Below are 27435 nucleotides of genomic sequence, written 5' to 3' on the forward strand. Positions count from 1 at the left end.
ACAATAACAATGGAAGAAAAAAGACATTTAATGTGTCTTCACATGTCTTGAAAGGAGCAGTGAAATTGAATTATCCTTAGTAATTACGAAATACAGCTGCATTTAAAGTACGTGGACTAGTTAATTAGCCTTTTAAAATAGATGTCACTTATAAAATCTTACTTCAAAATTTATCCTGTGCCAAACCCTAGGGCTTGATTTAAATGCCCATTTAAAAAGCCCAGATGTGGTCATTTTTTATAAGAAACTTAGCATAAATCTTTTTAAATTGTGTTTCCACTGCTATCTATCCTGTTTTTCTTCTTTTCTTCCTCTCTGTCTTTCCCTGTAGCCGCTTGATATTCAGGTTAATCTCTAGTGCCATTCTCTCTATCTTGGTATCACATTATATGTTCTGTTACTTTCTGCTTTTGTTTTCTCCCTTTTGTGTTTGCATCCCTTCCTCCTGTCTGTCTTGTCTTTCCTTCCTTCTGTCCTTGTCCACCGCTCTCCCCACTGATTGTTCAGCTGTTTTTATTCTGTATTTGTTCTTCCTTTCAGCCTTCTGCCTTTGTTTCTACCCTGTGCCTCAGACCTTTTCCTCCTGGCTCTATGCAGACACCATGGGTCACAGTCGTGTTCTCTTGTAGACCGACTGGTGGTGAGGATCCCAGTTAATTTCATATCCCTGCCAACTGGAAATACAAAGAGGGATGTGGAGGTTAACGCTTTGATTCTGAGCACAAGTGCTCTCTATCAGTACTTTAGAGATCATAATTTGGATCAATTTGAATGTTGTTATTATTATCATCCAGTGTCAAAACAGTCTCTAGCGTCAGAGATTTTTTATTCTTTTATTTTGTGTGTGTGTGTCAGATGCCACCAGCACAGGTCCTGGCCTTTTATAGAGCGAAGTGGTTGTACGCGTCTACGTATGTCCAACTTTAGCACAATTTCTTTTTAATATCTTTTTCCCTTTCAAAATAGTGGATATTATATGGCTGCTGTTTCCCAAATACACAATTTCTACAAGAATACCTATTCCTAAAGTGTGCAAGTGCAGCACTGCAGTTCGAGAAGGCTCTGACCAATCCAAAACAAACCAAAGGGATGGGTGACTTCCCCATGCAGTTTATCAGTCCTTAGTGGAGTGGAATGTCAAAGGAAGGGGATTTTTGCCCCATGAAGAACTAGCTGTCAGCTCCCAGCTAATCCCAGGTGCAAGCATTACATTCCATGTTACATTAGGCATGTTTGATTTGTCCCAACCTGGATACGACCGGTGCATCAGCCGGGTAGCCCTGTGGTAAGTACATCCTGCTGGAAGGACTGCCACGAGCCATCTCATGTACAGATATCCCCACTGTCTAGTGATCACGCTGTCTGTCTCTTTCAAAAGTTTGGAAGTGCCATGGGAATGTCCAATAAGCGTGCAAATATATGGGTTTTGGGGTTTTTTTTTTGTTTTGAATTATGATATTTGTCATGCCAGTAGCATCTGCTCTGCCGGTTATGTGCGATGCATCGAGCCATTTTCTGACACCTCGGTCACCCCCAGCTGCGTTACCTGATTGCTGCCAGCTGCATCTCAAATCAAAGTTGCATGGGCTCCTGAATTTCGGCTGTCAGCCTTGAGCACCACGCTGTGCTGTTGCCCATGAATGGTTCTATCTCCATTTCACTGTGCTTGGAGCAACCACATTTGCTGAGAAGTAGGGCTTTTAAAGCTCAAAATAAAATTGGTTGGACACTATTGGGCGGGAGCATGCTGCTGGAGCTTTATGTGGATTTATTTTGAAGAAACAGTTGCATTTTCTGAATGGAGGAAGAAGTGTGGTTTGCAGGGCTTTGGGGAGTGCGTTTTGCAAGGCATGCATTTTTTAAACAGTTTCCTGATCCCCAACCTAGACTAAAATGTGGTCACCCCCCAAACTTTTAAAGTTTCAAGATTACGACATTAGCAAGTGGGAGAAAGTTGCGGCTATAGATCCAAAGAAGTTGCACGTTATAAATCTAAGCAAGCATTTCTTTCTAATTGTCTTGATTTTCAGTCTGACATGCATAGATTGTTTGCATTATGGCAATGCAAAATAACTTCCCAGTGTGAAATCGGAGTTTGACTTTGTGGGCTCATGCACTGGCCAATTGTGACCTTGGGGCTGAAGAACCATTGGAAAAAACTTGCGTAGAGCCATTGAAAAATGCTAACTTGGCTTTCAAAACTGGACAAACAGCAAAAGCCTAGATCTGTCTTGACTATTTTTATTTTTTTAACTGTAAAAAGAAATCGCAGGTAATTTTTCCAGTCAGTTACCGTTAATCCTCAGTAATGTATTTTTATGAGGGAGAAAAAAGCTGGTTTAAAAAAGAGAGGAGGGGGAATGATGCTTCCAAACTTTGGAACAGTTGTGATTTTTCCGTTTTCCTAAGCCTGCCTTCCTGTAGCCTGTCCACCACCTAATCCATGTGGTATCTTACCTCGTAATTCCCATTTTAGATGGGACTTCCCCACTTTGGCCCATTGGTTTCCTCCTCCCACCTTCTAAGTTGTCCCGCATTCTGTTTTAACTTTCTTTTCTTTCTTTATTTACGTCCATTACAGCCAGATCTCTATGGCTCACAGATGTGCACAGGGAAGCTCCCAGAGGTGCGTCACAGGCCCAAAAGACTCTTGCATCCAAATGCTTCTCTGAGATGTCATAGCACTGCAGCAGCAGGTCCATGTGTGTGCAGTAGATTTGTTGCTTGGCTTTTCCCACTTTATTCTTCATTAATCCTAAACTTTGGAGGCCCATGTCACACATTGTTTTGTGGAGAACTTCTTAGGAAGAAGCTGTGTTAATGAATTGTTTACCTAGGTTGGGGTGGCAGCAAGGCTAAGTTTAAATGTATTTCAGGTGTAGTTTTTTTCATTCAGTAAGCCCTGCGGTTCGCTGGTAGATGTTGGCTGTGCAGTACATGGGGAAGATTACAGGCTTTCAAATTTAGGAAATTATACTGGATATTTAAAGCAATTTGTCATCAATATAATTTCAATGCAGAGCTGCGGCTTTCAGCGATTGGATCAATTTTCAGACACCACCCTCACTTGTAAGATAGCTGAGAATTCATGCAAGGCTTTGGCACTCAGCCTTTTTTCTGAGTCCCTGGTTTCTGTATATTTGCAGTAGAGACCCTACGGAGCTACAGGAGCTCCAAAAAGAGATGTCCTTAGCAGCAGTGGTACCACTCAGTGTGGCGATTTGGAGAATTTCAATGCAGATTCTTAACCCTGCAGTGTTCCCTGGGGTGCTGAAAATTAATTGTATCAGGGTGGGGTTTACCTTTTAATTAGACAGCGGTGCTCATTTCAACAAAATGTGTTTGCATTACTAAGCATTAAAAATCCAGTGTAAAGCTCCTAAAATACCCTGTGTTGTCCACAAATATAGAATAGTCTTGTTATGTCTGCACTGAATCACCAGGAAAACAAGCTAAGCCTTAAATCATTACTCCATGGAAGAGCAGGGTTGATTTAAAGATGAGTTTCATGCACTTTTTTTCCTACCACAGTCATAACTTTCTTTTCTTTTTAAAGTTGGATCCTGGTTTTAGCTCTATATTTTGATAGAGAAGAGATTGATTGCATCTAATGTATAAGCTACTCATTTTAATTGTAAGTCAAAATTTCTGAAAGTAATCTTACAGGTAGCATGGGATCTTGGTAAAGATCTGTGAGGCTGCGGCTGTTAAATATTCTAAATCTGTGCTTTTTCCACTTCACATCTACAGGGCATTCCAGAGCAATGGGCCAGGTTACTACAGACCTCCAACATAACAAAGCTGGAGCAGAAGAAGAACCCACAAGCCGTTCTAGATGTTCTCAAATTTTATGATTCCAAAGAAACAGTTAACAACCAGAAATACATGAGCTTTACGTCAGGAGGTAAGTCGACATCTCGGTGTGACAAAGGAAGCATCAGGCCCCAAAATGAGTCAGACCAAAATTGAAGTGGTCCAGAAGCAACCTTAAAAAATTCCAATTTCTGGAATACTCCTGAAATCTGTTATATTTCTCCTTTTATCCCCTAAATATAATTGAAATTATGACATTTCTGTGTTGCTTGTTTTTAGAACTAGGTAAGGTACTGGATGGAGCAGTCATTACTGTTTTCAGTCAGAAGCATTAGTGACCAGATGTCACATTTCCTTTTGTTTTTTCGCATCCTTGTTCTTTACAGTGTTCAAGTTGGGGTACGGGGTAGACTTTTTTGTACATTTTAGAAGTTACTCTTGGATCCTTTGAGCGATAGACTATGGACTATGAGGGTTTCTTGTGATAGCTTGTGATACAGGAGAATTTTCAGGGGTTTTTTTCTGTTAGCTGTAGAGATGATTAGGTTGCTCTGCATAAATTCACAATAGAACCTGGAGTGGCTGCTATTGTGACGTATATGGAATGGTGTCACAGAGGAAGAGAAGTAAGGCTTCTGTGTGCAGAACAATTGCCGTAGCAAAGATTCTCGTGGTTTAGGCATTACCCTCCAAAAGCCTGCCAGAGTGGCATAAGGGTGTAATTGTTTCCCTTAGCTGTGCACAGTCTGCAAAATCTTAGTGTTGTGATGCAACACATGGGCAGGCGAGTCCGTGTTGCAGTTTGTAATTTTATTTGTCTTTGGATCCATTCTTTTTTTTTGCTAGACAGACTCTGGCTGGTGACACATCTCGCAAGTAAGCAGAGGTTTTACAAGGTGTAGTGTATGTGGCTTTTGTATCATTGTGTTCTTTTACTGTTCCTTGATAGATGAGTTGATTTTTAAAAGCAAAAATGCCATGGAGATACCATTGGTTTGGTGAAGCTCATGTCAACAGCTTCAGGTAATAAAGGGCTGTCTCTGTCCAGCAGGGTGTGGACAGTGTTTGTAATTTAACCTGCAGTGGTTCAGTTCCCTACATGTGATGGTCTGTGGCAGTGAAGTTTGTAATTTCCGCAATTTGCTGGTTCAACCAATGCAGCTTCCAAAGTGCAGACTGGGAGAGCTGCTCAGAAATCCTTCTGAAAACTGGGCAGTTATCTCCAGAATTTATTAACATTTCTCTTCTTTTGAAGGAAAGCATTTTGGTTTTTTCTAAATTCCATAATAAAAAGATCTGACTGTCTAACTTGACACTTAATATTTGCTAAAAAGTAGCAGTTGGTTTTGTGATGAAGTGCAAAATTCAAAGGAGTTAGTGTATGCTTCTGAACTCAGGGGCTGTTGCTGTGCTATGTCAGAATAAACTGCCATAGCTAAGGGGAAGCTTTTATAGGGAGACATTGTTGGTAAGCTTAAGAGAATCAATGCATGCAATTTATTAAAAAACAAAAGCGAAAAAAATGCTGCTTTAGCTCTTGGGTGAAACAGAAGCATTGACTGTTAAAAAACAATTTGCATTTTCTTGACCAAGTTTCTATTTATTTTATATACTGGCAAAGCAGGGCAGAAAAGTAGACATAAGGAACTGTAGAAAAAGAATAACCTAGTGTATTGCCCTGTTATCTTGCTTGCTATGTGAAATAACTCTTGCTACTGGAGGGATGTTGTGAATGAAAAGTGCCATCTACTTGGATTTACTTACTCTGTGAGATTCCACACAACAGGCAGCTCTGTAACAGCACCTGCTTGATTTTCCCTTGCCCATTGCAGATAAAAGCGCCCATGGATACACAGAAGCCCATCCTTCGGTGAGTGTGAAAGTAACTTTTTATTTTTATAGCATTTAAGAGTTGTGGAGCAAACTGTGAGCTTTGCCTTTTGCGACAGAGTGCCAGCCTTGTAGACTGAGAGGAAATGCATTTTAGTGTCTTTGCAGCAGCAGAACAGGGCTCACTGGCTGTTTACTGATTTTCTGTTTAAGGACTTTTTTAAACAGATGAAAGTCTGGTTTTGCAGACAGAAGATTGCTTGCTGTTCTTAGCCATGGTGGAATATATTATTCTAAACAGTATGCAGTGCTGTCTAATTAGCCCATTTTAATTTAGTTTTAACAACTTAGAATCCATTTCTATTAAATTTTATGATTTATCCTTAGTACAGCTGGATATGTAGCTGAATATAAATAAGGTTATAATTGATATGTAACTCACTGGAACCATTGTAAGAAAGTTTTAAATAATCATCCACTCTAATTAATACTGGATTGCCATAGCAATCCCAGAGATGTAGTCATGACATCCACATTAATATTGACCAGATTTATTAGTGTTAATGTTAGTGCATTAAATAGCAAATTACTGAATTGGGGGTTTGGCCTTTATTTTCTAGTGTTAAGCAACTTAATTTTAGGTTTGTGATTACACAGCAGAGAGTATCTAATGTAACAAAAATCATCCTTGAATATTCACACTTCAGATTTTTAATTGATGCCATGTTCATTCTCTTTCATAAAGCACACTTGTAAAAGTAAGTTTGAGGTTCACCAGAGCATAGCAACCCTTCCCAATAGCTTGTCAAGGGGGTATGGACACACTGGCAGATGCTGTGGTATTTTGTTTTAGCCGACATAGATGGTGGCGAGGCAGTTGCTAAAGTTACCTGCTCCGAGGATGCTGGTTTAGTCTTATAGTGCAGAAAAAACTCTCTGATAGGATCAAGCAGTCATTGGAATGACTTTAATTTCGTTTAACTCCTTAATGGTAGTCTGGCATTAAGTAATATGACATTGTATGTGTTCTAGCTGCACGATTTAGTGCTGTCAGACCAAGCGTGGAGCCCAGTGGAAAAAATAGTTATAAGAATTTGACATAGCATAAATGTGATTATTCCCTTCTTTATTTTTCCATTAATCATCTTCTGTCCACATGTAAGCAAAGTGCTGATGGTGCATAGAAAGCTATACACTGATATGATGTATGACAAAGTGACATTCACCTTCCCGTTAGGGCACCCCTTTCTTGACAGCGTTGGCCCTTAAACTGGTGTTTGAAACATTGGATGTACCATTCCCTGCTTTGCCCAGATTTGTAGCCTGTTTCACCGTTTACCTTCAAATGCTGAGTAAAGGATCCGAGTCTCACAGAAAATACAATACTGTGCGTGCGTCCATGTGACAGTGTGCTCAAGTACAGGTGGCTTAAGGCAACGCTGCAGTCATCTATTCAGGGAATCACGGATGAGGAGTAGGTCTCCCTGTTCCCTGCAGGCCATCCCTTACTGGGATGACCTGGACCAAATTGATGCCATTTTAAAGATAACACAAGTAAGATGTGAATACATAGAGTAGTGCCTTTGATTTGCTTCCCTTCTCTAGGTATCCAGTTATATCAGCTTTAAAGCACTTGGTAAACACTTACCAAGGCACTCTGTCAGTTTTTTGTTTCACCAGCAAATCTGTGTCAATGTGATACAACCCCCTGCCTCTGAGTAGCAGCTGGGACTGCTGGAGGGGTTAAACTCATCAGACTTTAAATATCTGCACTGTAGGCTTCAGTTTACATATAGACAGCAGCCAGACTTCCCTTGTCTGCCCCAGATGTGGAGCCTGCCCAAAGGTTGACTGCACCCTGGCAGGGTTTGACAGGATACACCTTGCTGCTGAGAGGCTGCTTTCACTTTGGGTTACTGTAAGGAACAGGCAAACAGTGGGAAGATCAATGGGATAACTTATCATTAGGTAAAGAGGAGGGTAGTGCCGAAAAAGGAGCTACTAAACAGGGAAATTCAGCACTGTGGAAACAGTCAATATGATTACCCCATGGGTAAAGTAGTAAAGAAACAAATAGCTTTTCTCTCTAAAACCAAAATTCCAGCAAGACGATGAAGGAGGCTTTGCAGTTTCAAGTGTGGTAATTAACCTAGCCAATAGACACCTGTTAACTTAATTTACTGTTACCATTTCTGTAGACACAATGCCAGAGCAGTTGACCAGCAACTAGATGTGATTTCTAGGGATATATTCAAGCATTGTATTTTGTGAAATTAGACTTTGACCAAGCATGGGAATGATTTAGTTGTTTTCAGCAAAAATGAAAAACACCAAGATGCATTAACAAAACAGCACGGTAGTTTGTAACCTTTAAATTGTATTGTGCCATGTGTAACTTAAAACTGAGGCCTGTGGGACTATAGGCATGTCTGGATTGGTTTCCGATGTCTGAGCAAAATAAAGTTGTGTGTAATTATCAAACCTTCCAAGTGCCAAAGTGGTGACTGTCACTCATGCTACTGTCCACAGAGCACAAAAACAGCATCAGAACCCCCACTAGCTCCGTCTGTTTCTGAAGAAGAGGATGAAGATGATGAAGAAGAGGAAGATGACAATGAACCTCCACCTGTTATCGCACCACGGCCTGAACATACAAAATCAGTAAGTGCCAGCTTTGGTTAGCACTGTATGTAGGAGAAACTGTCCCCTGGAGGTCCCTGTCCCTTTCCACAGATGATACAGGTAGCTAAATGAACAGCTTAGACTGCACTCTTTAACTTTCATGTGACTGCAGTTTGGTGAGAAGAATCCTATGCAGCTGTGAAGGACTGGAACACAGTTCCTAACAGCCACTCCCTCAGGCTTGAAATACAGATGAGAAGTCAGTGCAACAGTTCTGGTCAGAAAAGAGAAATGCTCCCCCGGCTTCCATTCAGACACTTTTGCACCAACTAAAGAGTCATTTTGGTACCCATGAGAACGCACAAGTATCAAGGAACAAGGCTCTGGGGCCCTAGATGGATCTGTTTCTGTAGCCTCGCAACACAATAAATTCATTGTTTCCGTCATCTTTCAGAAAATCAATGAAAATTGACAATGAAACTGGCCATGAACTTGTGTAAAATTAGCCTTTCATTTTTGCCCGTTCAGTTTGAGAAGTGGTTGTCAAAACCAAACATTTTAAGAGCCCTGGATGTGGCAGACACCATCTTCTTAAGGATTTGCATTTGAAATATGATCTCAGGGCATCTCTGCAAGCCACCTTTCTGACACAAGAATTTCTTGTCACAGATCTACACACGGTCTGTAATTGAACCCGCCGCTGCACTAGCACCAGCTAAAGAAGCCACCACTTCCCAACCTGAAAACTCAAACACAAACACTTTGTACAGAAACACAGACCGGCAGCGAAAAAAGTCCAAGATGACAGATGAGGAGATCCTCGAGAAACTGAGTACGTATTCTGCATTTCTTGTCTGATAAAGCACTGTACTTTATGCATATCTCAGGATTCTGCGTACCAAATGTTCATCCTCAGTTTAGTGCCACAGAGTGTCACAACTCCGTGCACAAACCGTTAATGTGCTTACAGGAAGCGAGAGGGCACCCTGGGTATTCCTTCTGCCTCTGAGGGCAGCTGTGACTGGGCTGGATTTGCTTGAGCTCCCTTCTATGCTAAAGGCAAAAGCAGAGATTGTTTCTGGTTGAGCAGAAGTCTGTGACCCAGTGAACTCCTGTGTGCTAATGGCCGAATAAAACAGAATATTTGGGTTCCTGAATTCTCATTAGACTCCTGACTTCTCAGGAAGTCATTAGAGCCTAGTTACTTTTCAGAAATCTGTTGGGTTTTTTCTTTTGTTTTGCTGTTGTGTTTTTTTTAACCAGTAGACAACTACAGCACTAAGCTGATTCCTTAAGCCTCAAGGAGCTCTCCTGCCCCATATATTCTCTTGGTGTCATTTTAATGATTGTTGTTGCTACTACTACTTCTATTAATAAGTCAGAGTTTTTATAAAAATTCTATGTTTCTGTCAGAAAGAACTCATTTAGAAGAACATCAGTTGACACCATGGCTAGAGAGGTGTTTTCAGTGTGCCCCAAAAGGAAAAAAAACCACCAAGCTTTTAAAACAATCCTTATTTCTTCATTTTGTGCTTACAAAGATGTATCAAAGAGACACATCTATGTGACGTGATTAGGTAAAACTGCACTGCAAGCATTTCTCAGGAGCCAGCCTCCAGCACATCCCCTGTATATTCCTTACATACATGGCACTTTGTCATCGCTAATTCCCAGCCAGTTAATACTATTAGGATCCTAACCATCGGCCTCAAACCCATGCACAGCTCATGCTCCAGGAAAACACATCAAACCCTTCATGATTCTGCAGTACAACCAATTTAATCTGCTGCTTGCACATAATAGCTGCCAGTGCTGTGTTCTCAGATAATAAATTGTTGGGTTTGTAGCATAGCCCAATGTACTCTGTGTCTACCATTAACTGCTAGGACAGAAGGTGGACTGATCTACCTTGGCCTGCCTGTCTGGCTGTGGGTTCTTCGCAGTGGTGGTCAATGCTCATTCTTGTGCTGTACCAACCTTTTTGTGGTACCTGCCCTGACACCGATGGCCGGTGGGACTGCAGAGGCTGGAGCCTTCCTTACCTGTGAGATTTCGGCTGTCTGTGTAGTTTTCTGCACCCTTAGCAGGTTGACAGGACTGTAAAGAACTGAATCTCAGTGCTGTTAGAGAGTATCCAAGGGATGAGTTCAGTGGCTGTAGCTGAGGGCACAATGAAATAAATTCCAGAGCAGATGGGTACCTGCAGGTATCTCAGCTTATAAAGGGGGAATTACAGCTTCTTAACTGAGGCTAAACATTTGGGACAGGCTTCCACCATGGGATGTGCAGGTACCCTGTGTACGTGACCGTAAGTATGTGTATCGTTTATTCAGGCTTTTGTGTTTGCCAGATTGGGACTAAGCCATTGAGTTATTGTGGGTTATATCTTTGAAATGTTATGTGCTTTAATGCTTTCTCTTTCTTAAGTATTCGATACCAGTTGAACAAGGTCAGAAGGTCTGCCTTGGGCAAATTGGGATGTGAACAATGAAAATCTTTTTGTGCTTTCATAAAGCTATCTGAAAACAAGGGTGATGCTTTTTTTGTTGGAGTCCTGGGCTAATTATATTTAAGCATGTGTGGTGGTTTGTTTTTTCTGGTTTGTTCTGCTTTTAACTCGTATGACTTCTCCACCTTGCCTACTTCCCCCACAATTGATTTTATGCTACTTTTAGAAAGATGTTCCCTGCCCATTTTTATCTTAAATTGCCTTCATAATTCTTTTCTGCTTAAAATTTTTACATTATAAGTTTTACTAGGGAGTAAAGCCTGTAATATTGAGATAAGATCAAACAAAACTCTGTAATGAAATCATGAATATGTTCCACTGTAGTTATAAACCAGCAATGGACCAATTCTGCTTTCTTAGGCACTTAATTTAGGACCTGATAAAGGAAAGTGCATAAAGACATCAAAATAGCCGATATGTTTATCTCTTGTCCAGAGCAGAGAGTGCATCTCTGAACTGGAGCTACGTACCAATCACTGTTGATTTCAGTGCTGTCATATTTGACGCACAATGGCACATGAAACCAGCTACAAACGACTCACTTGTGAAAGCAGCTTCTCAAGTTTTGAGGAAAAACTCCAGAAATCTGAACTGCAAAATCAGTGGCAAATTTGGAAAATTCTTTTTCAAAATACTTGTTCTGTGGGTTTTTTTTAGAATTTTTTTTTTTTTTTTCAAACCTGAACTTCCATGAACCTGTGCTATCTGTTCTGGTAGATACACAGCTCCATTAACTGGCTGAACAGCACCTCACCAGATCTTGACAACACGGTGCTTCTCCTGTTGTCCATCCCAGCCGCTGGTTTGATTCAGTTCTGCAGAGTCTCATGGAGGTCCCTGTCTGGGGGATGGTTCAGCTTAGCAGTCTCGGCGGGGAATTGAGGCTGTCAGCACCCAGAGCCAGCGGGCAGCATCTTCCGCTGCCGTCAGCCGTGGACACTGGTTCCTGAGCACCGGCCGAGGGGAGTGAGCACTGCGGTGCAAAGGAAACCTCTTCTCCTGCAGCTCCCATTAACAATCTCGCCAAGGCCAGTGAGATTGGTGTAGCAGGGAGCGAACCAGATGGTGTTGATACCCTGTTTTGTGGCCGTGCTGGCAGGCAGGATTCTTGGCTCAGCATCCAGTCAGAAGCACATTTGAATGCTGAAGCCCTCTGCTCCAGAGAAAGAGTGGTGTTTGTTACTACTTACAGTGAATGGTGCGTCACCTAGTTCTGGTTTGGATGCACAGGTGAACAAATAAGTCTGTGTTTTTATTTGTGACGCAAGAATATTGCCAGATCAGTCAAACAAAATATGCTGTGAAACATTGGAAGTTTTTCCTCCTGAACTAATCTTCTTAAAATATTTGTGATGTACGTTGCAAGTTAAATCCTTAGAAGTCACTTGCGTTGAGGCATCACCTTAGGCTTCATTATTTGAATTTTATCTAGGAAACTACCAGAAAAGAAAAAACTGTATATTTTTTAACTATTCCTTCAGATTCGTTTATCAGGTTCTGGCTCTTTCATTTGACACAAACACAGTATCCTAATTACTGCTTTCTGTCCTTCCCATTCGCACTGCCCGCGCCTCTGAGCGAGCAAGTAGTGCATGCTTTAATTTCAGCTTTCAGTGACCCATGAGCTCCACAACGAGTGATGTACCCAGACTGTCCAGCGCCCTATGCCCGTGGCAGCTGCTGCTGCTGCACAGAGCTGCCGGGAGGCGGCAGCACCCCATCCGGCCTGGCTTCTGAATCGCATCTCCTGTGTTCCTGAAGTGATCAGCATCTCCTTTGGGCAGCTGTCTGTGCAGCGCTGGCGCCTGAGGAATATTGCGGTTCTTGTTAACCATCCCAACACTGCAGATCAGTGTGTGTGCAGTGTTGGGAGTGCCAGTCAGATGCCAGTTGGTGACCAAGTCAGGTTGAACACAAGGAGCACGATTCTTAAAAAGACACAAGCAAAGTCTTTTTCGAAACTTAGCCTGGTAATAAATGATGAGGGTCATAGTTCATATAGCCCTATAATTACCGATTATAACATGAGATGTTGTTCTTTAAAAACATAAAGGCATTTTTTTTGGCAAACTGCTGGACGACTGAGAAGATCCTGCCCTGGAAACTCTTTTCAATAGTCTTCCTGTTCTGAAAATGACACTTGTTTATAAAAATTGATTCCAGAACCCAAGGTGCATTTAATCTTCAGAAGTATTAAGCCTTCTGTTGAATCACACAGTGTGTTTTATTCCTAAGAAAATAGAGGCACAGTGTTCCACCTCTCATTAATGTTTATAGACAACAAACACTTGTGTTGGAACTTGTTCTTTTTTCATATCTGTCTCCCGTGAATGTTTCTCCATGTTCTTAGTTTTCTGTCAAGATAACTCTCCAAAGGACTGTAGAAAATCAGTTTTTGTGGAGGCCCTCTGTGCTACAGAGCTGCCTGTATTATTGTTATTATTATTGTTGTTGTTGTTTTTACCTACCTGACTGCAAACGGCTCACAACCGCAGAATTGAGGCTGCGTTTCTGATCTGCTGGAAGGTGGTATCTCCATTTTTAAGTGAGCATCTTTAATTTTGTTTCTTTCAGGGAGCATTGTGAGTGTGGGAGATCCTAAGAAGAAATACACTCGATTTGAAAAAATTGGCCAAGGGTAAGTCCAATCACAATTATTTATTCAAAAACATGAGCCAGGTATTTTGCTGATGTAGTATCAAGTGTGAAGTCAGGCAAGCTCCAGACACGTTCAGACACTGAGTTTAGATTCTCTCGTCTCTCAGTACTGACCAGAATTTATAACTGTGGTCAGAAGGCATCGTCAAAGACAACTTGATGCTGGCAATGACTTGTCTGCAGCAAGGAACAGGGCCTGCAAAACCTACTGTCCCTCAAGTGTGTAGCACCTGTTTGCCTATTTTCTTAGGAGAAATTATTTTTGTGTGTCTCAAAATAGCATGGCCATGCTAAAGAAAGGAGAAAAAACTTCATTGTCTAAAAGAGCAACTTACCACCTGATAGCTTCAGTTAAGGAACAGTTCTCAAAAACAATTTATTTCAAATATTTTTCTTAAAATAGTCAGTGAATGGGATTATAACCTCATAGTTTAGAAATTGAAACCAGAGTTTAAATAATAAGCTCTTTTTTTCCTAGCAGAAACAGTAAAACCTAAACACAGCATTGATCCACAAAGGACTTGATGAGAAAATGCCTCATCTTCCTGATGGCAGACCACTTGTGGATCCTGCAGGTTTTAGGAGTTTACTGAAAATAATCAACCAAATTATTACCTTCTGAAAACCAACTTTCTTACTGTAAATAGTATTGATTTGAAATACTTCCTATGTGAGGAGACAAGAGCAAAAGAAATTACATCAGAATTAGGTATCTGACTTGCATTTTGACTACGGACAGTCTCCCTGCTCACTCAAAGTTTCCTTGGCTGTGTGGTGACTCCAGGAGGGCTATACCGTTTGTGTAACACCGGGATCATGGTGCTGTCAGTGTAGACAAAAGCTGTTTACTGACATCAGGAGATGTTTTTCTGACTTGCCTGTGAGGTTTGAACTCAATGTTGCTGACCTAGAACTGGTAGATACTGCAGAAAGCCAGACACACTAATACTCTTTCTCTGGCAGGCATTATCACAGGTATATCTTGTTTGGTAGGGCACTTGTGGGAAGGAGTTTCTGCTCCATTCATTGTATAAAACCCCTTTCTTAGATCCCAGCTTGTTTTCTACACAAAGCTTTGGTTCTTACTGTCATTTGTAAAATGTCAGTGGACACTTAGAGCTGTGCCAGTCTCTCAAAAGATAAGTGTCAGCTGCAGAAGTGAGAGTCAGAATAAACATAGACACACATTGCTGTCACTGTGAGAATATGACCATCACCCTCACAATGTTTTATTTTGACAGTCCTAAGAGTGAGCTTGTACAAAGGTGCCTCAACAACTGGTGGAAAGACGGGTGGCTAAAACCTGGCCTAAAAGAGTATCTAAATCCATTTCCTCCAGCTGTTAGTACAGCCTGATGACTGCATGCCCTTCTTACAGAGGAGTGAGTGTGCTGCTGTAGCCAGCTCATGACTGTAATGCTGCAGGTCAGTTTGCAGAGATGGGGAAATATCCTAAAGAAAAGAAATCACCACAAAGGTAATCAAAGAGGATGATGAGGAGGAACCAGACTGCTGCATGGCTGAGGTTAGTGTGCATCCGCAGGTGCCAGTTCCTGAGCTGCCCGTCTTCGCAGCGAGTTGGGTACAGTTACACCAAAGGCACGAGTAGCATTGGGAGTGAGTAGCTTTTTAGTAGCTGCTAATGGGAGTGCTGCAAGGCACCGAGAGACATGGCTGCTCAGAGAACTGCAGGTAGAGAGCAGCTTCTTACATAAGGAAAAGCAGCTTGAGTAGCACGGAACACTTCAGGGCTTTGTACAGCTGGTGAGTTACTGAGCAGTGAGGGTTTTACAGCCTCTTTGCAGTGAAGGGCAGCCCTGTGCTGAAGAACGGCTCAGCTTCAGTGCTGAGTGCCTGGTTTGTCATCTGTCTCCAGCCAAGGACTGAAAATGCTGCTGACACCGGAAGAAACGTGGTTAACCAGTGCTGGATACAGGGGCTGTGTTTGCTCAAGCAGTGTTAGCTTGTGCTAGAAAGACAAATTAGTGTGGACCCATGAGCAGCCTCGGTTCAGGTTGTTTTTTTAACTTGTACTGCACTGCATCATAGTGACACAGATCTAATTGTGGGCCCTGGTACGTGCCTAACCACATTAAACCCAAGATATTACAGAAACGTTTAAAAGTTAGATACAGATCAGAAATTTAATTGCTTAGAAGTAAAGGTTCTTAATGCAGAATCACAGAGCCTTTGCAATTAATTCACAGCTTTACTTAAATTACTCACCTTTATCTCAACTCCTCACAGATGGCCTGGAGCATACCAAAAGCATCCTAATTTAAATAGCTGCTTTTAAATAAACCCTGACAGGACTTTGCACAGGAGGTACAGCACAGTGTTAGCAATTCTGAATAAACGGTGTTGGCTTTTTATGAAAACAAATTGGATTAATCTCAACAATTAGTCATAGGAAAATGCATTTGCATTTATATTAAAAGAATACGTAGCGTGCCCAATGAGAACATTGTTCTCAACACAGGCATACAGTCTCTGGTGCCTGTTGAATTAAAATGCTTCAGAAATTCTTCAGCCTGCAGGTGCACAAACAACCCGGGGGATCACGTGAAAATGAGGAAACTGATTTTGGCATTTTCCATCAGTGGGACACTTGCTAGATGCGTGTTCCTGCTTCTCTGAATTCCCACCCAGGCTCTCCCTTGCCTCACTGCCCATGCAGACATGGGCTTTGTAAGCTGTGGCAGTGTAACCTTGTGGTTTAGCTCAGAAGGAAGCTCTGTTGGGGTTTACAAGCCTGTGGTTGCTATTAAATCCAAAGGGATCTCCTCTGTGGCCTTTCTGCCTCTTCACGTCATTAAAGGGGAAGAACCTCTTTTAACAAGAGGCCAGTGGCAAACCCCCACACTCTCAAGTCTACCAGCAGGCACACCATTTATTTCTGGTGCTCTACAGCACAACCTATGTCCGCCACAGCACAAAGCATAGACACCGTGAAGAGTCCTTCATGTATCTGGTGCACCCAACAAGAGCAGCTGCTGACAGCTCTCAACATACAAAGCAGCTGCCTAAGGATCCTCTGTTTTGGGTATTTCTCCATTTGTGTGTGAAACAATCTATGTCTTAACCTGCTCTAGCTGGGACCTCCAGGGTGGCTGGAGATTATTTTCCTTGCATGCTGGAGAAAGCTGGTGTGCTGCCACGCTCTGCACTGTGGCTGAAGGAGGGGATGAACAAAGATGTTTTCTAAACACTACAGGCAGCAGAGATCTCCTATCTGGGCTTGTTTTTACTCATAGGGACTATAATTCTCATCTCTTCACTACCTTTTTGTTTCTAGGGCATCGGGAACTGTGTATACAGCAATCGACATTGCCACAGGACAAGAGGTAAGTGTCAATGGTCCCAGCAGATTTTGCAGGTATTCAGTGCTTTCCCCTCTGGTTCGAGCTGTGGATGGGGCATTCGGGTTGCCGGTAGATCTGTACTGCAAAGGCTGTTTCTCTGAACCACAGACTGGTGTCAGTCTGCCAAATAACATCTTCTGCTGGGGCTTTTCCTCCTAAAAATGGACTAGTGTCAGCCTGCAAAATACATCATCTGCTGTCTTCAGCTTTTTAGTGAAAGCTCTATGAGGGCAATATGGTTCTGTGTTTCAGTAACAGAACATTTTCCAGCAACCGTTACACTGAGGTGGTGATTAATGCCTGAAAAGATGCCTGCAGATTCCTGGGGGAAGGTCCTGGTCCCTCTGGAATCGGCAAGAGCCTTGGTGCTCTCTGTGCTTGGGCTGATGCTTCACCCATAGCTTTTAAGGCCAGTTGTAAGAGAACGACATTTTTACTTTGTCTTCAGAACAGGTTGGTGCTCTCCGCAGTGCTGTTGGTCCCAGCCTGGCACCATGTTACATCGTCCCTGAGTGGATGTTTTAATTGAGAGAAATCAGTAAAGAAATCCCAGCAAGCTTTTAAAGAGGCCTGATAAAAACTATATAATTTTTATTGGCAGTGTAAATGTATTGGTTTGGAAATTGTTATATTTTGGTTCCCCAGTGTGCATGAAGTTGTGCTGTTACACAAAACATTCATCTATAGATAGAATTTAATTCCGTACGTTTACAGCATAAAATCTGCCCGTGGACTTGGCCACAGATGGGTTAGCAGTACAAGCTGTAAAATCTAAAGATCGGTCATAACAAGAGGCCTCGGGAGAACCCTAGGGGTGGTCACAGGTTCCCCTGTTGCTGTGAGGAATAAATAGCTTCATTACGTTGCTTAATTTTGGACAGACTTTGTCCTTATTAAGTACCTGTAAGAATGCAAGTAGGGAAGTGATACCTCTCAGAGACAGACACTCTAGCTCTGTCTTATTTACTAAATATATTAATGCATCAACCGGCTGATGAAAGGTGCTGGCATTCAGTCCCAATTTATCTTTCTCACAGGTTCAGACAGTGATATGATTTAGCATGTTTTCCATCATGTATTTCACCTACAAGGAATAATGCAAGACCTAACTAAGGAGAGATAACGTTTAGGACACAGTTTTGTTTTTTTGTCACACTGAAGCTGGTTGACACACACTGACAAATGAGAAGATGTGTATCAGGAGCAAAGCTCTCTCTCCTAGATAGAGGTCTGCAAGGGATCTAAAAGCCCTGAGCTCTGCTGATAGCACTGAGTGTACCCGTAAAATACGATAGACTAGATTATTTTTTTTTAAACCCAGAAAATAACTGCAAATCTAAACTGTGCTAAAGAATGTTACTCACAGTTGCAAAATCAAAATTCAGGAAGTGCTGGGATTGTATTTTTTGTGTGTATCCATAATGATCTTTTTAGAACAGCATTTTATGTGCAATGCACTTACATGGTTTTTTTTCAGTTATGCAGTCAAGTCAGGCATAAAAGCAGTTGCTAAAATAATGATAAAAAAAAATCATATAATTGCTAAAGTGTTACCAGCTGGTTTTATGTATTTTCACAGTAACATAATCACTTTCTGCTTGCAAAACGTGCATGAAGAATGATAGTGGTGATAAACTAAGGCCGTTTGAAAAGAATGTAGGTCCAGAGAGTGTTGTTAGAGATTTGTGGCTGATAGTTTAAAGACCATTTTTATAGATTTTACAAGGCAAAATGTATATGGCCACGTGTCCTGTAACTATCACCCAAGCTAGCAGAGAAATAGGGTGTTGCGATGTGAGTTACTGAGCTTTGGCACAGTTCTGCTACATCTTTCCAAAAACAGTCACTCCATGTTCCTTCTGCTCTCGTGCAATAGACTGCTTCACGTTTATGGCTTTCAATGTCATTTTAGGTGGCCATAAAGCAAATGAATCTCCAACAACAGCCCAAAAAGGAACTAATTATTAATGAAATCCTGGTCATGAGGGAAAATAAGAACCCCAATATTGTTAACTATTTAGACAGGTAAGTAGTTCTGGTATTAGCAAGTGAATGTTCATTTCCATACTCCAAGCCAAAGATTTAAAAAAATCCACCTTTTGGTCACTGGCAGAAAATGGACCTCTTTATCTACACATATACAGTGTGTGGGCGGAGATTGCATTTTGTCTGCATTAATCTTTTCTGGCATATATAGTTTGAAGACTTTTCAAAAACCTGGATCAACCATATCTTACTAAAACAACAGCCTGTAAGTTCACGACCTCCATGTTGTTTTGTTGGTGTGTGGTTTGTTGTTTTTTTTTAAACTGATCATATTTTCTGTCTCTTATGATAAGTGCTGATAAATCATCATAGGAATTATTTCCCTTGGACTATTCCCACTATTTTCCATCGCTGTGGATGCCAGGAAGACTAGGTTCTTGTTTCCAGAAACACATAGTTTGTCACTTTTTAAATTGTTTTTCCTGTTTCTGAATGTATTTTATGTAAGGTTTTCCAGACTGTTGACCAATTTCTGTCCTCAGTGGTACACACCCTCCTGCCGTGGACAGCTCTGAAGGTTGTGTTGCCTTATCCTGGAGTTAATAATGGAATTTCTGTGTTAAGATGATGAACCAGATGACGTGACATGTCCTGGTTCAAGACTTATCTCTGCTGATCCTAAACTGTGTTTTCCACTTGCTTGCCACCTAAGACATCTTACATGCCTTAGACTGCACAGATTCTAATTATGGTATAGCCTAGAAGGAATTTCTATTTGTTTTATTCTGTCTACATTTAAAAATGATCTGGAAACATAAATAAACGGTAGTCTTTTCCATAAGGTGGGTTAGCTCTGCACATTCATCTCAACGCTGCTGTTTTCTTCCTCCAGCTACCTGGTCGGTGATGAGCTCTGGGTGGTTATGGAGTACCTGGCCGGAGGCTCTTTAACAGACGTGGTTACAGAGACCTGCATGGATGAAGGACAGATAGCAGCCGTCTGCAGGGAGGTAAGGGATCCCGCAGGTGCTGCCCATCACTTGGACAGGGTCGTACTTCTAAACTTCATGTTCAGAGCTTTGTTTCTGTGTTGCCTTTATAATATGGAGACGAAAACGAAAACAGATCTTAAATGAACTGCCTGCCAGTATCAATGCACTTATTATAGTCTTAGATACTGTTATTGTACTATTTTATTTTTAGTTTTACTATTCTCAACTTTGCCTCTTTAAACATTTGCCTGGAGCACGTCTGTACCGCATTCCTGGCCTGTAAAAGCAAACATGCTGGTGGCAGAATTTTAAAGTAATAGCAAAGGAAAATAGAGACTCATTTATCACAGTCCTCAGCTTAAAAGGATAGCACTCCACCCCAAATGGTGTTTGCTTCTGAAAAATTACTAACATGCTATTTCCAAGTCTGCTCTAGAGCCTAACAATAAAATCTTTGTCATGCACCCTTCCCACCCAAAAGTGATCCACTTCATACCCAAGAAAGGGACTTTTTTTGGCAAACAAGGGTTTGTCATATGGATGGAGGTAGCACGTGCATGGCAGCAGCAGTCGTTCTGTCTGTGCTTGCAGGGGACAGTCTGTAACAATAATTGATGTTTCTCTTTCAAAAGCTAATATGCCTTCATTTAGAAAGTTACTACTCTAATAGCGCTGAAGCAGCAAGCTGTTCCTCTTGACACCACTATATTCTGCCATTATTCACAATTCATCTAGAAATTAAATCTTTTAGAGCCATTTCCTCTCCAGTGTGATGAGATCAGGTCATTAATTCTTACCCTCATGCTGCTTTTTTCTCTACCAGTGCCTGCAAGCCCTGGATTTCCTTCATTCAAACCAAGTGATTCACAGAGACATCAAAAGCGACAATATTCTTCTCGGAATGGACGGATCTGTCAAATTGAGTAGGTATCCTTGGTCAGGGATGCGCTGCCAGGACGTGGTGTGGGGCTGCTTTTGACTGGCTGCCAGTTACCCCAAAGTGGTGCCTGTGGTAGTGCCCCGACCACTGCTGCAGGCTGAGAGCAGAGAGCTATAGAAAGGAAACGGGTATAAAGGTGGCTTTGGTCTGTGTCTGTCCCTTCCAGAGGGAGGGAGTTAGAGTCTGAAGTAAATGAAAGCCACAGCATCAAACTTGAGCAGTTTTTTAAGTGGCCAATTCAATATTTTCTTGGCTACAGCACTGAGTGAACAGAGCATGGCTGCTTTTCCAGCTAGGTTCAACAGCATGCTCTCGGGCATATAGTGGGGATTTCTTGTGCTGAGTCACATCATTTAAGTTGGCTTTAACAGGACTTGTTTTTTCTCCTCAGCTGATTTTGGCTTCTGTGCTCAGATCACCCCTGAGCAGAGTAAACGGAGCACAATGGTGGGGACTCCTTACTGGATGGCACCAGAAGTAGTGACAAGAAAAGCATACGGCCCCAAAGTGGACATCTGGTCGCTTGGGATCATGGCAATAGAAATGGTGGAAGGAGAACCTCCTTACCTTAATGAAAATCCTCTCAGGGTAAGGTGCAAATCAAATCACATACCACTGTCTCTCTAATCTGTCCCATGTTTTGTCTCCCATGAGAAATAATCTCTGTCCCATCAGCTCAAACTAATCCCACCAAGGCCCCCTTCTAAAAATGTCCCTGGAGCACATCAGCGTATACCGTAGCTTTGGTTACGTCAGTGGGAGAACCTCGGAAGAGAAGTGACATGTAGCCAGTTCAGACATGTGCCATCTTTACCTTCAGTGATGCTTGAAATTTCTCATGCAGTTCTTGAACTCTCTCTGAATAACAAGAACTTTTCAGCCCAAGAAGTTTCTCCAACTGGTGATTGTTTATGAAAAGCATTTCAAACGTAACTGCAGACTGAGAAGTTTTCAAACTCGGATCAGTGCTGATCGTTTACCTGAGCTTTTCAGGAAGTGTCACTGGTTATAGTGATGCCATAGTTAGTTATTACCAAATACATTTCTAAAGTATGTTTTAGCACAAACGCTTGTAGTAAACGAATGTGTTTTTAATGCTTTAAAGTTTTCAGGTTTATCCTAATTCCTTAAAATGAAATGACCAGTTCTTGCACCAAAGGAGCGTGTAATAGTAGAAGAATGTATACTAAGGTTAAACCCTCGTGAGTGATCGCTGAAACAGTTAAATCCTGAAAGATGCAGGAATTTGAGGAAATTCATTCTGACCTATGTGTATACATAAATAATTTTTGTTAAGGCTAGAATTAAATTAGAGCATGACCTTTAGCTTTTCTCATCTCAGCGCAGTTTTCTCTGCGCTCTTTCTGGTCTGCGGCACCCAGACTGAGAGAAGAAGCATGAGAATGGTCAGGAAATGCCCCAGCCGTGCGACGTAAGAGAAATACGACAATTACACACATTTCAGTCTGCCACTCTTTTTGAAAAACGGTTCCTGAGGTTTTTTTGGAAGACTTTTGGATTGCTGGGTGCTCTGGGGTTTTTGGTTTCAGTGCACACGTGTGGAGTGGTGTGCACTGTGCCACCTTGTGAGGGGAATAAGAACAAAACAGGTTTGGGCTGAGATCGATATTGAATAAGCAGAATGCGCCATAGCTGTTGGTTAGGACTCCTCAAGCAGCCTCAGTTCAGCTGTCCGAAAGATAACTGGATTTCTTATCACTGACCAAATTCACATTCAGCTCTTCCTGCCCTTACCCGGATTATTTGAGGTGCTCTTTTTCTCCCCAAGTACCTCATCCCTTGCTAGAGGTAAGAGCAACTTGAACACTCAGAGCTTCCAGGCAACTTCAGGTGTCCAAGGAAAATTGGTACCATCTGTATTGGCTTCCCAGACTCCTTCATAGAGGTGGTGCCTCTGAGCTAGAAGCAGTGAGCAGCTTGTGGTGGATGCCTGACATTCCAGTTCTCAGCTGGTTTTATTAAGGTAAATCGGTCCCAGCAAGGACAGGATCCATCTGCTGGTGTGTGTGCAATCAGAGACTTCTGTGAGAGGTCTTGGCTGCATCCAAACAGGACAGCTTATAAGCAAGAGCTGTTTTTACAGCAAAGTTTTTAAGCTGATGGCTAAATCAGCTAAAATGCAGGTTAGACCTCCCCAACTTCAATTTAAAAAAAACCCAAAAGCTAAGCATTTCTCTTTGGTTTATCATTTATTAACCTCAGAGCATCAGTTTTCCTCAAAACTGTAGCATATTTTGCAGATGCTGTGGATCTACAATTTCAGGCCTCTAAATCACCTGTATATTGTTCTGTCCTGTATCTGGGTGGCCTGGATAACTTCAAGATATCATTTTCACAGAGTGCAGCTGTAATTGTGTGCCAAAACCTTTATTGTTTTTTGGTACATGAAGCAAATTAATGAGCTTATTGCCCCTTTGCAGCTACTGCTAACACTCATTTCCTTCGTACTGTACTGGTTTTTCTTTGCTGGCTCTGTCATGGGAAGCCAAAAAATACACGATAAGAAGGTATTTCAGTTTCCCATAGACCTTTTTCTGTTGTCACAGGAATATTTAAAAGGTGTGGTACGTAGCTAAAGACTCTTCCTCGTGATTCATGTTCTGTGAAGAAATGAGCAACTGAAAGAGCTCTGTTTGTCCTGTAAACTCCTGTTTCAGAGTCAGGTGAATGTAGCACGAATAAAATTTCCATGGTTGGCATCGATGCCGTGTTCCTTTACCACAGGAGAAGTGACATCCCCCAGGTAGCTTAGTGAGGACCACTCCAGCTGACTGCTCTGTCCAGTGGCTGAGGCAACTGCAGATGGACAGGATAAGACTGATTGTGTGACTTCTATGTTGTGGGAAAAGTAAAAAAGCCCTTTCTGTTACTGTTTTTACTCTAGGATAGTTAATCTGCCTTTTTAGGCTTGGAAATTTTCCTCTATTTAAGAGGATAATAGCAAAGTCAATTTGGTCACAGTCTGTTTAAATGTGAGTAGCGCAGAGCTGTTATTATCATGGCAGACACTTTTATGGAAGACTCCTAGGCCTATTTCTATTATTATTACTGTATATTTTAGACATATTCTGCAAGTTTAAGTTTGAATAGTTCAAAATATTTGTCTTATGTTTCTAAATAGCATCTTGCAAAAGCAGAATGAACTCATCTCTAGCTTCTCAGCATCTTAGACCGTGGTTACAAGTGAACCACATTGGATAATGCTCACCCTGTGTTTTGGAAAATAACATTATAATTCCTTGGCCTGAGGGACATCAGGAAGACAAGAAGTTTAAAGGTGACATAGTCTGTTCTGCTGCTTGTCCCATTTTTGCTGAAATACTTAGTGAATGCATTTCTTTCATAGTCCAAGCCACTTTCTCCCTGTCACCAAGCCTGAGCTGTCAATAACTCAACGGCCAAAACCTCGCATTTCTTCTCGCAGTTTCTGGGATGGGGACATCATCAGTGTAGTTACTTGAGTATCAAGATCAGCACAGGATTACCACAGGGGTGGAATTACTCATTTTTCTGATTAGACCATTAGACGTTTTTTCTTGTCTAAGTGAAGCTGATTGGGAATTTGGAGCCTGCTGAAGGACATAGTTGCAGGTGGCTCCTGTCTGCCCAATTATGCATTTTCTTACTATATTTGTGCATGCAACTTACGTGTCTGTGTGGAAAATGAGGTTCCAAATGTTTCTGTTTCTTTATCTGAGGAATAAGCTGATGGATGAAATTTTTTCAGCCGGTTAGCGTTTTTATCGGGAACAGAGCAAAAAATATGACTACCTTTGTTTTGTGGATGCTGTACTTTAGGGACCAGTGAGCACTGCAGAGGTGCGTTTTATGTAATAATCCTTTGAAATAATATAGTTAGACCAAATTCACTCTTCAGAATAGCCTGTAAAGCTGGTGTCAATACTTGAAGAAGCAAAATGTGCTTGCTTTTGCTGATGTAGTTCATACTAACTAGGTCAGCCAATGAAATCAGCTGTCAAGACAAGATCAGTTTGATGCTGAAATAGCTGTGGCTGCATCAGGGCTTTTTTTGCTGGTATGGAAATATCATCTCTAACCTCCTTTAAGCCAGGGAAGAAGATGCCACTGGAGACTGGACCTGAAAAAATGGGCTCTGTATGAGCAGTTACGGGTATGGGAGAAACAGCTCTTGTGTTTCCTTTTGCTCTAGGCACTGTATCTGATAGCTACGAATGGGACACCGGAGCTGCAGAACCCCGAGCGACTATCTGCCGTGTTCCGTGACTTTCTGAACTGCTGCCTGGAGATGGACGTGGACAGGCGAGGGTCTGCCAAGGAGCTTCTGCAGGTAAAACGTGAAGCGGCTGCAAGTAGAACAGCTGTAGTGTGTAATGGTTTTCTCATCGGCTAAACTCGAAGGCATCAGGTGGTCTCCAGTCTTAGTGTTTTTCAAATGAAAAATAAGTAGTCATGGAATGGTTTGCGTTGGAAGGGACCTTTAGAGGTCACCTGGTCCAACCCCCATGCAGTGAGCAGGGACATCCTCAACTGGATCAGGTTGCTCAGAGCGCCGTCCAACCTGACCTCAAATGTTTCCAGGGTTGGGGCCTCCACCACTTCTCTGGGCAACCTGTGCCAGTGTTTCACCATCCTCATCATAAAAAAATCTCTTGGATATAGCCTGAACCTCTCCTCTTTTGGCTTAAAACCCTTACCCTTTGTCCTATTGCAACAGGCCCTACTAAATTGTCTGTCCCCATCTTTCCTACAAGCCCCCTTTAAGTACTGAAGGGCCACAGCAATGTCTTGCGGGAGCCTTCTCCAGCCTGAACAACCCCAACTCAGCCTTTTCTCGTAGGAGAGGTGTTCCATCCCTCTGATCATTTTTGTGGCCTTATTCTGTATTTTGGCAGTATAGTCAGTTTTACACAGTGGCAAAATAACTGAAGTGGAATGATACCACGGGTACAGAGGCCTGAAATGGTGCTGGTGATTACTGTACATGGAGTTATGACCCAGTGAAATCGGGCACAGCCAAGCGCTCAGAGGTTTGGCAGTGGGAAGGAAGGGGCTGAGGCGTGCTCCCTGTGAGCATCAGAGGGGCCCTGGCTTGTCTGTCCTGCCCCACTCTTTTTCTCAGTTTTCTGCCACTGAGCCCCACTTTTCAAGGTTTCCGCCACCGAAGCAGGGACAGCTGAGCAGGACTTGTCACAGCTCTGTTTCCCATCTGGCACAGTCAGGTCGATGGGGACGGCTGCAGGTTTGCTGCCAGGTTTTGTGGCAGGCAGGGAGTTGCAGCACGTGCCACTCGACTGTCCCTGCTGTGAAGGTGCCAGCCAGCACAGAGGACAGGATGGGGTGGTGGACACCGCTCTCACTGCAGCCCAGAGCTGTGTACATCAGCACTGTCACGTGTGTCTCTGCATACCTCAGTGGCCTTCAGAACCACACATGGGCCTAAATGCTGCTGGGATAAACATTTCCAAGAGGTACTGGAGTTCCCTGGGGAATGGCTTATGCCCCTCATCCTTTTTGACACCTAAAATAGCCCATGTCTTTAGAAAGCAGGAACCTGAGTAAGCATTTAGAGTTTCCTGAAAGGAGCAAGGACAGCAAGCAGCATTCCCAGAGCGCTGCCAGGGCAAAAATCCCAGTGAGCTGAAGACACCTTGACAAGATTAACAGGACTGTGGGCCATGTTCACTGTGATAGCAAGAGACTGGACATGAAGATGCAGGCACAGACGGTCACCTCAGTCCTATTTCTGCATATTCCTGGTAAGCAGAGGAATACTGCTTGAGCCTGTGAGTATCTGAGTTTGGAAAGTAATGGTTCCTTTCTGTTTTTTCCTTTGGGCAGCATCCGTTTTTAAAATTAGCCAAGCCTCTCTCCAGCCTGACTCCTCTGATCATTGCAGCAAAAGAAGCGATTAAGAACAGCAGCCGCTAGCACTTCAGGCCGGCTTTCTCCCATGCCAGCTCAGAGCAGGACTGAGAACAGAAACTCTATAAAACCTCAACTCTCGTGCTGCAGGACAGATGGATGGATGAACAAACCAACGGTCACAGTCATGGTCGTAGGAGGGAGAACAACCCAGTCCCTCACGAAGTAAAAAAATTATCATTTGTCTGCTTCCTGCTTTCTGGCTCCTTAATTTATTTTTAAGATGAAACAGGGCTTAAGACAGAGAGGTAATGACCGAAAATGCTTTGCTGCCTCAGCCATTTCCAAGGTAAAGCAAATTCACTGGGAAGATTCCCTTCCTTCTCACCCTGTGAATAAGCTGTACATTCACTTTTAAATTGTCAGTTGTTTCTTAAAGATGGAAAGTCCCTTTTATGGATTTTTTTAATGGTTTGGAATTGAAGGGTCTCCTTCATTCATAAACGCCAGACTGCACTGCCTTCTGAACACAGCCCACTTGCCGGTACTTCTCATGGTACTTGTCATGGTACTTTCTAGATGAGGAAGAAAGTGAAATTGCATTTCCAACCAAAAACTAATCAAGAGTGGGGCAGACAAAACACCCTGTTAAGATACAGGTTTTCAACTGTGAATATGTAGTGTTTGGGTTCTTGACAATTAGATTTGTATAACTAATTGTAATCTGTTTGCCTTGAGGAGAGTCTTACTAAAACAAAAAAGCAGAAAGATCAGAACAGGCTCGTCTGATGCAAAGTTTCCAAGAGAAACGGGAGGTGAGAGCGGGCCCAGCCCTGCGCTGCGCTGAGCCCCAGCACC

General features: G+C 42.3%; 1 protein-coding gene across 2 annotated transcripts in view; it reads left to right on the plus strand.

The window, feature by feature from the left end:
- Positions 1-26809, plus strand: part of PAK3 (p21 protein (Cdc42/Rac)-activated kinase 3) — a 32722-nt gene extending 5913 nt beyond the window's left edge. Inside the window, exons 3-15 of one of the 2 annotated variants that reach the window (XM_010182850.1) lie at positions 2582-2626; positions 3751-3904; positions 5646-5683; positions 8173-8304; positions 8935-9097; positions 13349-13412; positions 16728-16776; positions 18707-18819; positions 19673-19790; positions 20596-20695; positions 21104-21300; positions 24905-25042; positions 26554-26809. In XM_010182850.1, the coding sequence (XP_010181152.1) occupies positions 2582-2626; positions 3751-3904; positions 5646-5683; positions 8173-8304; positions 8935-9097; positions 13349-13412; positions 16728-16776; positions 18707-18819; positions 19673-19790; positions 20596-20695; positions 21104-21300; positions 24905-25042; positions 26554-26643 (1401 nt within the window). In that variant the 3' untranslated portion in view covers positions 26644-26809. The remainder of the gene's footprint in view (positions 1-2581; positions 2627-3750; positions 3905-5645; positions 5684-8172; positions 8305-8934; positions 9098-13348; positions 13413-16727; positions 16777-18706; positions 18820-19672; positions 19791-20595; positions 20696-21103; positions 21301-24904; positions 25043-26553) is intronic. The other variant, XM_010182851.1, reaches the window with a different exon arrangement.
- Positions 26810-27435: the final 626 nt, after the last annotated feature.

The sequence above is a fragment of the Mesitornis unicolor genome, unplaced genomic scaffold (assembly GCF_000695765.1).
Source record: "Mesitornis unicolor isolate BGI_N332 unplaced genomic scaffold, ASM69576v1 scaffold17244, whole genome shotgun sequence".
Lineage (NCBI taxonomy): Eukaryota > Metazoa > Chordata > Aves > Mesitornithiformes > Mesitornithidae > Mesitornis > Mesitornis unicolor.